Genomic DNA, 13,547 nt, shown 5'->3' with positions numbered 1-13,547 from the left:
ACACAAAGAAGTTATTGATTCAGTTTGTGTTGTATTGGTTTTTAAATCCAGGAAGTAAAACCAGTGGACGTCTGCTGCTCGTCCAGATTCAAACTGCTGGTTTCGCTCTTCGGGGACAAATCGTAAAAAACACTGTGTGAATTCAAATTTAAACAGATTTTTCTGACACAACTTACTTTCATAAAAACAATTTGTAGATTAAAGAAGATGCAGCACATTATTATTAGTTTAAATTAATCACACACACACAGACACACTCTGATAGAAGCTGCTGATAGAAAAGGTAAAGTCGGAGATGTGATAAGAATAGACCAGCAGCGATGGGCATCGCCATGGTTACCTGACAGCAGCTCGACCTATGGCGTCTGCGCCAGTTCCCATGACACCAGTCACCACATAGATAAAAGCCCTTTGGACAGATGTGGTGTCTCCCTGTGAGTTTGGGGAACATACAAAACGTACAAACACAAACCAAACACCCGTGTGACAGGGTTCATACATGTGTCAAACAAGTCCTCTCTGTTTATGTGAGACACGTCTTGACTCATGAATCTGTTGCACTTTGTCCTCAGAGTCGGATCCTTTTTCTACGTTTTTTGTTCCCTGTATAAAGTTCTTCCCTCGAGGTTAAGAACAGAGGATGTTGCACTTTGTTAAACCCTGTGAGGACAATTGGGATTTTTGGATATGGACGATACAAATAAACATTTATTGATTGACTCATTAATTCAGTTCAAACCCAAAGATATTAAATGTATTATCCTACAGCAAAGCTTCATCCTCACATCAACTGTGTTTTCACATTTTGATGATTTTGTTTTTCTTTTGAAAACTGAATTCATGGATATTGTTCTTACTGTAAACACCAGATCTCAAGAGCTTCACGTTCAGTAGAAACATTCACTTGGACTCACAGAATAAACTGATTCGATTTCAGAATTCACAGTGACCTCATGAGTCTGTTAAAAAACGTGTTCAGACTGAAACTGCACTTCTGCACTGCTGGAGGCAGACAAACACAAGGTGGTGGTTCTATTCTGGTTATGTGCTGTGTGTGTTTTTGTATATCACTGAGGAATATAAAGACACAATCTCGTTATCGTCTCCTCTAGATTAACGGAGTCGATATTCAGAACAGAGAGGAAGCGGTGGCCATTCTGACCCGAGAGGACAGCATCAACTTCTCCCTGCTGCTGGCCAGGCCCGATATAGAGGTGACACAACACAACAAGACACAACACAACCTGGCACCACACAACACAATGAGACACACACTGCACGACACAGGACAGGAGTCAGGACACTGCTCAACACAACATAACACAATGGGTCACATCACAACATGATGCAATGAGACACAACAAACCTCAGTGACGTAAAAAGTGCAGGTAACCACGGTAACAGGTTCACACTCACTCGTCTCAGAGACGTGTTCACTCTAACTCAAAGGTTTGTTCCGTGACCTTCATCTGAATCATCTTCCTCGTGAACAAATAGTCGTCTCATCCATAACTTCAGGTTTAACGTGTATCTTCTGTTTCACCACTCCTAGTTTAATAACCTACTTCCTGCTGCAGCTGCAGGAGGCCGAGCACAGTGTGCTCACAGGCTTACAGCAGAGACGTCACACGTTCGATATCTGCGACCACCAGGCGTGGAGAGAACGAACAGCTGACAACTATCGATATGATAATAACTATTCAAATTTAAATAATAAAAATCATCTCATCAAAAAATTCACAGTTTCTTGAGCACATGTAAAATAACTGGATCATTTACAGTCATGAAACCACGGAGCAGTTTCATGTTCACGATGGGCTTTTCCCTGAATGTCATAACTGTCAAACACATGCCTGCACACACACACACACACACACACACACACACACACACACACACACACACACACACACACACACACACACAGCCATGATAAATGTGTGCAGTGTGTCAGCAGGTCCCAGAGTGTGTGTCCACATGTGCTGACGGAGGAGGAACTGCAGGACGGTATATTCATACATGTCGGTTAAAACACACGTCATACATATTCATCGACTGTGTGTGTGTGTGTGTGTGTGTGTGTGTGTGTGTGTGTGTGTGTGTGTGAGAGCATTTGGAGAACTCTGACACTTGATGTTGTCAGATCTGAGAGAGTAGGAAGTGATGGATGTTTAATCAATGAAGCAAATAATAAATTAGATGTGTTGATGTGAAACAGCAGAAAAAGAGAGAGAGCAGAAATATGAAGAAGAGTGATCTTTAAATTCACTAAATACAGAACAACATGTACAATATCACAAAATATTCAGTTTTACAATATTTCTATTATTTGAGGTTCATTCTATTTGATGAAAACATAAAGAAATAAAAGGTGAGTACACATGTGATTAAAGCTTTAAATTAAAGAACGTGTGAACATCACAGCTGGTGACGAGCAATAAGAGTTAATAAGAATAATCACTGCTGCACAGATTATCATGAAAAACATTGATCCCAATGATAATAACCTATAAAATAAATAGAGTAATAATCCTAATATTATAACATTTTAAATGAATCTGTGAGGGGACATTATATTCATCTGTTTCACTGAAGAGAGAGAGAGAGACGTAGGGGCAAGCGATGAGGAATCAGACGGATGGGATGATGAGGGGTGAAGCAATGATGGATGAAGAGGAGGAAATAGATGAGATATTCATCTTGTGTGTTCCTGTTGTTTCTGTCAAGGTCACACACACACACACACACACACACACACACACACACACACACACACACACACACACACACACACACACACACACACACACACACACACACAACCCTAACACAACTCTACTGTAACAACACACAGGTTTTATTTATTACCCTTTAACTCTGGCTGCAAAGCAACATATAGCATCTGTGATACTATTTATATTTACACAGAATGTAAATTGATAATGTGGAAGCTGTGGATTTTATATCACAATACTCAGACTAAAATATAAATATTACCAAGCTCTGTGTGAAGAATAAGAAAACATGGGAAATGGTTTTAAACAGAACATTTAACAAACATGCATGAAGCTGATTTAACAAACACAGCTGTTCTAAACCCGTGAGAGAGACACACACACACACACACACACACACACACACACACACACACACACATGTGAATCTGGAGCAGAGTTGATGAGATTCAGAAACCTGTCGTCGTAAATGTAACAAATGTCTGAACTCTGAAATGTTCCTGGTCTCAGAATGAGAACCCCGTGGATCCAGAGGAGGACATGGAGCTGACGCTGGAGGGAGGAGTTCTCCACCCAAACCCTCAAGCTTCCTCCTGCTCCCTCAACTCGCCTCATCTTTCAGGCTACTATCGCCTCCGCAGAAGAGGTGGAGGAGGCCTGCCCTGCCCTGGAGGAGGTGGGGAAGCAGGACGTGGAGACGGTGCAGGGGGTGACGGGGAAGTGGAAGAGGAGGAGGATGAAGAGGACGGAGAGAGAGGAGAGAAGGAGGACAGAGACCCACCAGTCCCTCTCCCTCCTCTGCTAAACCTGGCTCCACTGCTGTCCAACAGCCAGGAGCTGGACAGCGGCGTGGGCCGGACCGACGACAGCACCCGCTACGAGGAGCTGTCTGAGCAGGACCTGCTGGGGGAGCAGACCAGCGCCTGCAACACCAACACCACCAACACGCCGGGGAGCATCAGGAAGTTCAGACCCAGCCCCAGGTAGGACCCAGTGTCGGCACTGAAGGCTGACATCCAACAACGTGGACGCTAACAGGTAACCTGTCTCCTCCTCGCAGGCCCAGTCCCAGACTCAGTCCCGGCCTCGGTCCGAGTCCCAGGCCGACGCCCAGCCCTGGACGAGGAGACACCACCCCTCCTTTCCTCCACCTGCGAGACCTGCAGCTCAGCTCGGACTCTCTCCCCGGCCTCGAGTGGACGGCAGGAGGAGGATCAGGAGCAGCAGCGTGCAGCCCCCACCACCTCCATCACAAGGTCAAATATTCAGACCATCACAAGGTCAAATATGAACTTATCAAAGTATCAGTCTGGACATTTTCTGTATTTTACAATCTGTTAACAAATTACACAGAAAGATCCACATATGTTTCCTCAGCGTTAGTTAGTTAGTTAGTTAGTAGGATTACGCAATCGGAACATTTTACTTTATATTTTACTGTAACAATATTAAAACGATTCAGTCTTTTAATAGTTTGATTTCAGCTTCAGTGTTGGTTTGTATTGTGGAGGCCGTCCAGGGCCCAAGAACATATTCTTGCCCTGGGGCCCCAAATGAAGAAAATCCGCCCGTGGGAGACAAAGATTAAAATACTGTGACAGGATCAATGAAACACTTCTGTGGCCTGTTTGGCTTCTAACTGACCTCTGACCTCTGACCTGCAGCACCACCACCACCATCACCAGCCGCCTCTGACCATGATGATGATGATGCCGGGCCTGACGGAGGAGGAGTGCCAGCGATACCAGGAGCTGCTGGAGATAAAATGTCAATACGAGAGACGCCATAAAAAACATCACAGAGAGAAGGCGAAAAAAGGTCGTGACGACACCGATGTGCACGCAGAAGGTCGAGAGGAAATACAGGAGGCGGATCAGGAAGAAGAGGAAGCTACTTCCTGCCTGGTGGTGGATGTGAACTGCAACGAGACCCTGAGTGAGCACGAGATGGCGCTCATCGATGAGGAGTTGCGCCACCTGGAGTTTAAATGCCGCAATATTCTCCGGGCACAGAAGATGCAGCAGCTGAGAGAGAGATGCCTGAAAGCCTGGATGATGGAGGAGGAGACGGTGCGACCGGGCGCCTCAGAAGCAGGTAACCATGACAACAAGTGAAGAGGGAATGTGACATAATCCGCCTAATTTAGGATGAACATGAGATTAATTCTTAATTATCACCTTTGTAAATGTTACAATGCAATCTTTTTATCGTAGACGTGGATAACGTGGATAACGATGACAACGACGACCCTCATCATCACGAGTTGTCGTCCATCAACGAGCTCCCGGAGCGCGAGCGATTGGACGACAGAGACAGCACCAGCGCCTACAACACCGGAGGGGAGAGCTGCCGGAGCACGCCATTGGTCAGCACGGAGCAGATCCCGCCTCTGCAGGAAGAGGAAGACGAAGCAGGGCGGCGACTGATGTCTCCGCCTCCTCTCCTCCCCCTGGCTCTCCTCCCCCCTCTGAACTCCCCTCTGACCCCGCGGCGTCACAGGCGGGACAGAGAGAGACGCCACTCAAACCTCAGCTGCTCCTTCTCTCCAAGCACTTACAGGAAATGCGAAACAGCCAATGGCAGCGGGGCAAATGGCTCAAGCTCCACCCCCTCCACACCCTCCAAGTTCAGGTCTTCATGCTTTTTTTCCCGCTGCTATTAACACGTCATCAAGTTAAACTTAGTAAAACTGCAGGTGTGGATTTTTGTTAAGTTTAAAAATCGCTCGATAATTTTCTGTTTCCATCATCAGGTCTCTGACCAGGGAGGGGGCGTCGTCTTCAAGAAGGGGTGTGGCTGACCGAGGGCGGAGCTCCATAGCAGGTATATGTTACATTAACGTGCGAAAACATTTGATCACATTCGGCAGTTTTGCAATTTTCCACTGATCAACAGCTGGTGGCGCTAATTCACCAATAAATACAGCACCAGGCCAACAACAAGTCACGAAGAAGAAAATCCAAAAGGTGACATTCATGTTATATTTACAGTTTTTTTAACTTTGTGCAATATTCGTTACCATTGCAGATGGAGCCGCCAACAGGCCTGGAGGTGGAAGTGCAGAGTCCAGTCCCTATTTCACCCGGAGACACCACAGCCACAACAAACCACCGGAGCGCTACCAGAGCTGTATGACCCTGCCCTCCGAGGGCCTGGTGGACCCCCTGGACCGAGTCAGAGACCAAACCAGGGCCGAGGGGGAGGAGAGGGGGGCGGGCACAGGGAGCAGTGGGCCGGCCAGTCCGAGGAGTGTGAACAGCGCCCCCTGTGGTCTGGAGGACCGCCACGCTGGAGCCTCGCGGTTAGGACTGGTCTTACCACTTGGGCTGACACAGTCATCACCAACGGCCTCACGGCAGCGCATGGAGTGGAAGGTAAAGAGTGTGAGGACACTGATCATGGAGTCAGTGTGAAGGGTCTTTTATAGACTCCGCTGGTATGTCGGGAAAAGGTTCAACTTTTAATAATAATAATAAAACTTTATTTAAATAGAGCTTTTCAAAAACAAGTTTCCAAAGTGCTTCACAAACATAGAAACAGAAAAAATACAAACACAAAGACATAAGAAATCTAGTCAAAAGCCATATTATAAAAGTGAGTTTTTAAACGAGATTTAAAAGAGGACAACGAGGAAGCTTGTCCGATTGGAGGGTTATTCCACCGCCCTCACAGAAAAAACTCTACCGCCCTCAGTTTCACGCCTTTACACTGGGAACCAACAGTTGATCTGCAGATCTGAGATTACGAGCTGGGACGTATGGGATTAAACAACACTTGTGCAGTAGCCATTTGCACCCCCCCATCATCCTGACAACAGAGTCCAAAACAACCATCGTCACATCAGCAGTAATTCAAACAATCGTAAACACGGTAAAATGAAAGTAAGACAATGTTTCATGGGTTTTCTTACACTGAGGTCAGCAGAGAGCAAAGCATGAGGCTGTGAAAAATGAACCACAGAGGATTGTGTATTACTGCAGTGGTTCAAAAATGTGGGTTGCAACTCAAAGATTCCGGATCACTGTGGGTGCTGAGGTTAAATCAGTTGAGAAGCAGAACGACTCCTTCATCCAGGTACAGGAAACATAAACATCTCTAGGTCTGCCTGCCTTCAGTGTGACTTCACACCGTCTGTGTGCAGGTGAAGATCCGCAGCGACGGGACCCGCTACGTGGCCAAGCGGCCGGTCAGGGACCGTCTGCTGAAGGCCAGAGCCATGAAGATCAGGGAGGAACGCAGCGGCATGACGACCGACGACGACGCTGCCAGCGAGATGAAGCAGGTAGAGTCCAAACAGTGAACATAGAACCAGCAGAGGTTCGACTCACACCGACACAAGCTGCTGGAAAGAATACAAGTTAATCGATGTCACTTTGTGGAGTTAAAAATACTTTAAGGCTCTAAGGCTCAATCTGCCTGAAGAGAGGATGGGAGCTTTCAGGAAACTCTCAAAGGCTTCTGGGGGTTTGTTCACCAATGACACAAAGAAATTAGTTCTTAGACCTGCAGCTTAAGTTCTTAGATCTACTAGACAGAGATAAAAAGTTTTTATACAACTTCTAACTTCTGGTCAAGAATAAAATATAACATTTTTCCCAGTCTCAACAAGTTGCTCAGTGTTTAACTCACCTGTTTATTGCATTAAATGAGCTCTTCTGTCTTCTCCCGTCACACCTGATGTAACTGTTCTTGAAACAGGGCCGCTACTGGAGCAAAGAGGAGAGGAAGCAGCAGCTGCTCAGAGCCAGAGAGTACAGACGGAGACGAGAGTTCATGATGCAGAGCCGCCTGGACTATCTCAAAGGAGACAGGTACGATGACTCAGGGTCACGACTCAATCCTGACGAATTTCTCCATGAAGTTTGGATTATTAACAGCGATCTATGTCTATAAACTAAGAATATACAGGGTGAACTATTTTAGATGGAACAGTTACTGTCATGAGGATCTCGAGAGGTTATTTCGACATGTATAAGAATTTAATTTGCTTTTAAATCCGTTTTATTTGGGGTTTGTCACACGTCTGTGTTCAGCAGCACATCATGACATTAAGATGAGATCAGTGACAACTCCTCCTGCTCATGATGATGATGATGATGATGATGATGATGATGATGATGATGATGATGATGATGATGATGATGATGATGATGATGATGTAGAGACGTTATTCAGTGAGAACATCCACAAAACATCCTGGAGACAAACTCCTCGTGAATCCAAACCGATGATCCTCTGAAAACAGCTCAAATAGTCAAAGAAGAATTGTTTGTTTCAGGTTCCACACTGACACACATTCATCATCGCGATCACATTCACCTTAAAGCCCTGAAAAGTAAATCATGGTTGTTCAATTTTGTGTAGGAGAAAAAGTCTCCCAGATACAAGATTGATTTTTAAAGAAATGTAATTGCATATATTGTATTCATGTGTATTTAATTGTCAATTCAATAGTATATTTTCTCTTTACTACCCTTTGTTCTTTTCACTTGGAAAGCAAAGTCCTGAAAGACAATATATAGCCTATTTTTTATTATTTCATTTCCAGGGACCCGACATTAGAGCACTGCTCCTCCCGACAGGACTCCCCCAGCAACAACATCCTGTCACTGAGCCAGAAGAAGATCACCAAGAAGAGGAACCGGAGAATCCTCGACAACTGGATCACCATCCAGGAGCTGCTGGCTCACGGCTCCAGGTCGCCAGACGGAAAGAAAATATACAACCCTCTGCTTTCTGTGACCACGGTGTGATACGAGAACGGAGACGAGAACGGAGGGATGAAAGGGAAAATACAAACTTGGAACTAAACAATCGAAGCTTCAGATTTGTTTGAGCTGGAAGTAACAATTTTGTGGAAATAGGAGAAATTCTGGAGGAAAAGAGGAAACTTTTATGGCTTCAAACTGTGAAGAGTGAGAAAGATACGAAGGAGTAAAGAAATGAGAGGATACAGGAAGAAGTGCTGCAAAAGAACTAGAATATCAGAAAATAGTTCTGAAAAACTGGTGATGACTCTGAAAAATCAAGTAACTTTATACATTTTCAGGTTTGAAAATGAATTGTTGAGGTAGAAAGAGAGAATATATGAAATAAATGGATCCTGATGTTTCATCTGAAGACGACAGGTTGTCCCTTCAAACTATGTAAAGATGTTTTTAAGGAGGTAAATGATCAGACAGAGGTTTGTTAAGACTTGTTAAAAAGGGGAGAGGGGTCCATCACAGACACGTCCTGACACATGACCTCCCTTGGGAATTCCTCCTCAGAACAGATGTGACTTTAACCCGGTTCATGCACCGTCGCCCTCCAAGTAAATGGAAGTAAAGCTAACGCACCCACAACGAGGGTGGAGCAATTTCTCTTGTAAACACTTCACTGGGCATTATATTGTTTTTTTGAGTTGTTGCACAAAGAATTCAAGCGAGCACAGAAGCAGCGTGAGCACAAGGAGAAGAGCTGAAGCTGGAGCACAGAATCTGTCCAAGCACAGAAATATCCGAGTGCAAGCGCACAGTCTGAGCACAAGCAGAGCTCGAAGCACAAGCAGGGGCTTTAAAGCTTTATAAAATCTGAACGTCAGATCACGAAGTCCAGCTCTCAAAGTGAATAGAGGGAAAATGAAATCCATCCAGACCTCCTGTAGTCTGAGCTCAGTTCCCGAACCCAAAGTGAGGAGTCACATGACCTGTGATATAATACAGAGTCTATGTGTCACACTTTGTTTTCATATAAAGTTTCATTTGATTTTCTCCTCTTCAGACTTTGTACAGAAACGTATGTGATGACACATATTAAAATAATAGTAAAGTATTATTGATGCAGCTGGAGGCGGAGCTTCAGTTTCAACACCACAATGTGCATTGGTGGAAACATCCTCCTTCTATACCCGACTGTCAGATCTCATTGATCTGCGATGTTCCTCTCATGCCTTTAAATTTACAGGTGCATCATTTTCCCACAATGCCTTTTGAAGACTCCAGGGGACCGATATGATTGTTACTTGACTGTTTATTTTGTACCTTATTATTACATGTTACATTGCTGATATTATGTCCATTAAATTGTGAGGTCATGAGGTCGATCATCGCAGCAGGATGGTGGATGACGTGCTGGGCCTGTGTAACAGGAGATATTATAATGCATGAATTAAGTACTGAACTTTGTGGATTATTGGACATAACTCTTGATCTCAAGTCGTGTAGCGTACAAAGCCTTGTGCAGACATTTTTTTAGTAGTGAAAGGCGTGAAAGTGCTAAAACTTTAGAGTTAATTAAATGAAATATAACGAAATAATGAGTCAAATGTTCCTTGTTCTTTTGTTTTTCTCTTTCAGCCCGACCATCGGATAGAAAAGTTCAACATATTAATATTGTTTCCTACATTTGACTGCTATTTGTTTTCTTTGACACTGAGTAACTGAACCATGACGGTTCCCTCAGACTAGACGTGATCAAAAAATCAGCGGTGATGACGTAAAATATCCTGCTTAATGAACTCCAGTCCACCAGGTGGCAGTAATGCAGAAGATCAACACTGCAGAAAAAACATGGAGGAGATTCAAATCATGCTGCTGTAGATCAGAAGAGAGATGAGCACTCGTAACAGGAAATACTTGACTTCAAGTTAGGACAATTATTTTTCGAGCTAATGCAGAGATTGACCTATTTAAATAAAATGCTTGAGTGCTCGACCAATCAGGCCCCCCCGTCACAGTGGCACAACTAGGCCGTCCCATTTCGAAGGCTCCTTCAAATGTGTTCTTCCATTACAGAGTAAGAACAAGGGAACTATTCTCAGGCCTGACTTATCCCAGGATTCATTGCACTAATGGCGTCAGAAGGTGACAACACATCCGATGCTCGAATATAATGCTTCAACTCCACTGAACAGCTAATCGTACACATGTGAAACAACCCAGCGCCATTAAAACGTCTCTCGGATCCAAACCCTCCAACACTGAGCTAATAAGAGGGAGAGAAGTTGAGTTGGAGGTTGAACACAGGGAGTGAGTGAAAGAAGGCAATGAGCCGGGGGGGTTAGAGATCTGAAGGAAGGAAGGAAGAAGAGGAGGAGGAGGAGGAAGAGCAGGATGGAGGTAGAGAGATTTATATTCTTCTTCATGGCGCAGCACATTTAAAACAGCAGGTTGGAAGGGATGTATGATCATGTACAGATGAAAGAGGAGAGAATGAAGATTAAAAAAGTCAAACTGAAAAATAAGAAGCAATGAGGGATGATTAAAAAACAGCAGAGAAGAAGAGGATGGTCAGACCGAGATGGAAGAAAGAATGAATAAACTATGGATGGATAAACGTGAATGAAAGAACAGTGGATGGAAGCTGGAATAACATCAGAGCAGCTCCTAAATAATCTGTCTCCATGGTGACAGGACCAATCAATCACAGCTGACAGGCGGAGACGACTCTGCTGCTGCAACGATGGAGGAACCAGCCTGAGTCCAGAGAAAACAGGGTGGAGGCAGACATGATGACATATCTTTCAGTTTAATTACCACACAAACAAACAGCTTGAAAAGAGGAGGGATTCGTTGCTGCTGGCATCCAAGTGAAATCATTTTTATTCTCCGAGTGTGAGTCTCACACAGACAAGCTGTTTGAGACGTGGCACCACCTGCAGGATGTGCACGTCATAAAGGGCCAAAATCACAGACCACAAAATGTCTGTGGTCACAGAGTTACAGGAAGAGCATCCCAACGTTCAGGGTTCTTCTTTACCAACGAGCTGTGGAGACCTGGAACCTGCTGTTCACACAAAGCATGAGGTTGTGTGAATCCAGACCAGGAGCTTGTTACTGTGCTCAGTTTGTTTTCTGACCCTGAGAAACCAGCAGCCGATCCACTGGTTTAGTTTCCTGTGTTTGCACCAGTTAGTGTCAGTGACGTGCTGAGCTCCTGCAGACTCACTGAAGAGGAGCACATCTCCAGCTCATCACCAGTGAAGCACAGATCTTCTGCCCTCTGCTGGTTCTCTGCTGCAGCACCTCAGACCTGCTGCAGGGTTTCAGAGTTTCTGACTTTTGAGCAGCTCATTGGCCCAATTATGTTTTGATCCTAAATTAAAGTTAAATTAATTAGTTTTATAGTTTATTCAATGAGTAACTAACTTGTCCTCTTTATCTGAACTTGTGGAAGTTGACCTGTAATAAACCATATTCACACAGTTCCTCTGACATCACACTCAGATGCTGCTCCGAACAGAATAAAGTTGTGATCCAGGTTAAACACAGAGAATCTGACAAACTTTTCATTTCACTGCCTCCAACAGATCTTAAACTGAAAAGACGACACCTGACCCTATAACTCCAAAATGCATCTACAGTTCAATCAGATTCTAAACCTCACCAACTCAAAATGTACAATTTCCTAAAAACTCTGTGGGATCCTCCAACTAGTTAGATCCTCCTTATAGAAAGAAATCCTACTGAGACTTTACCTTTAAAACATGTGTCTTTGTCAAACAGCTCAGGATCCTTTAAAACTCCCTGACTCTAAGATGTGGAGACGTGGGACCAAGTTTCAAGGTTCAACAATATATTTGATAACTCATTGGCCATCACAGCTGTTTTCATATTGAAATATGAAGGCACATCGTGGACACATTTATTTAAGAGTGTAAATAAAATTCACTGGGTGTAATCAAGATGTGTCTCATCGAGGTGAAGGTAAACAGGAAGCAGCTGAATGGTGATGGAGCTGATGCTGTGTGTGGTGTTGGGGGGGAGGGACTCTGTCAATTAGAGAAGTGACAAGTTTCTTATTTATCAGTGAAGAAAAAGCAGAATTAGCTTCAACCATCAGAGCCTCGACATGAACGTCTGCTACACTTTGATCTGCTGCTTCTTCCTGTGTGAGTATCTTCATCATTTATCAAACTCACTCAGAGGAAAATCTCTTCTCTGGCTGATCGATGAGATTCAGCCCGATCCTTATTTAAGATCTCAAAATGTCTCCCTCCACTATAATCTGCATTTGTCTCAGTTAATTAAAATAAAAAAGATGTAGATTTACAATCCTGTGTCACCCTCACGTTGAATCGGGTCCTAGAAGTTTGTTGAAGGAAGCGAGGAGTCATAAGGACCTGACTGAGGAGCCCAATATCCAGATGATAGGGGAAACAACTATTACAGTTATTGACAGGAGGAAAGTACAGTTCCCCTAAGGCCACACAGGCCTGGCTGTATTCAGTGTGTGTACAGTGGGTGGATGGTCTGGTTCTGGAACTCTCTTGCAGTGACTGGCATGAATCCACGTTGTCCTTTCAGCGTCCTCTACTGCTGTGTGTGTTGTAAGCAGGATGTGGTACGGTCCTGTCCAGCGTCTATGTCGCCAACTTCTCCTCCTAAGGTCTTTCACTACCACCCAGTTACCGGGCTTCAGGTCACGGAGTGGTCCGGTCACCGGGGTAGGGAGTGCGTCTTTAACAACCCATCTGTGTACGTGCAGCCACATCTCCTCCACAGTGCACGCTCAACCGCTGTGGCTCTAAGTTGGAGTTCCTGCAGGTCAGCTGTGGGGGGTGGTTGGGTGGAACCTGTAAGAGAATGTGTGAGGCAGGATGTGGCTGGCGAGCAGCTGCTTTTACTTCTGCATCCGCTCCGGCCTCCGCTTGTGACACCGGGTCATTATTAGAAGTGTGAGCATCACATTTACATACTGAAACCTGTTTGGGGAGGAGGGAAGCATCAAGCATCTGGGACACTAGAGCACGATGTAAGGAATTATCTACTGTCAGTGTAGAGATTCACCGTTTTCCCTTCAGCCAACTTGCTTCACTGAGAGCAGTGATGT

The 13,547-nt window shown here is 44.7% G+C and overlaps 1 protein-coding gene across 1 annotated transcript in view; it reads left to right on the top strand.

Moving 5' to 3' along the window:
- Positions 1 to 10,035, top strand: part of LOC118111087 (PDZ domain-containing protein 4) — a 28,566-nt gene extending 18,531 nt beyond the window's left edge. Inside the window, 10 exon segments of the mRNA XM_035159412.2 lie at positions 1,113 to 1,214; positions 3,246 to 3,718; positions 3,796 to 3,991; positions 4,400 to 4,829; positions 4,949 to 5,366; positions 5,488 to 5,558; positions 5,763 to 6,109; positions 6,877 to 7,017; positions 7,434 to 7,546; positions 8,284 to 10,035. Of these exon segments, the coding sequence (XP_035015303.2) occupies positions 1,113 to 1,214; positions 3,246 to 3,718; positions 3,796 to 3,991; positions 4,400 to 4,829; positions 4,949 to 5,366; positions 5,488 to 5,558; positions 5,763 to 6,109; positions 6,877 to 7,017; positions 7,434 to 7,546; positions 8,284 to 8,488 (2,496 nt within the window). The 3' untranslated portion in view covers positions 8,489 to 10,035.
- Positions 10,036 to 13,547: the final 3,512 nt, after the last annotated feature.

This window comes from Hippoglossus stenolepis, chromosome 6 (genome assembly GCF_022539355.2).
Source record: "Hippoglossus stenolepis isolate QCI-W04-F060 chromosome 6, HSTE1.2, whole genome shotgun sequence".
Lineage (NCBI taxonomy): Eukaryota > Metazoa > Chordata > Actinopteri > Pleuronectiformes > Pleuronectidae > Hippoglossus > Hippoglossus stenolepis.
The sequence above is the reverse complement of the archived record's forward strand: the minus strand, read 5'-3'. Positions and strand labels throughout refer to the sequence as shown.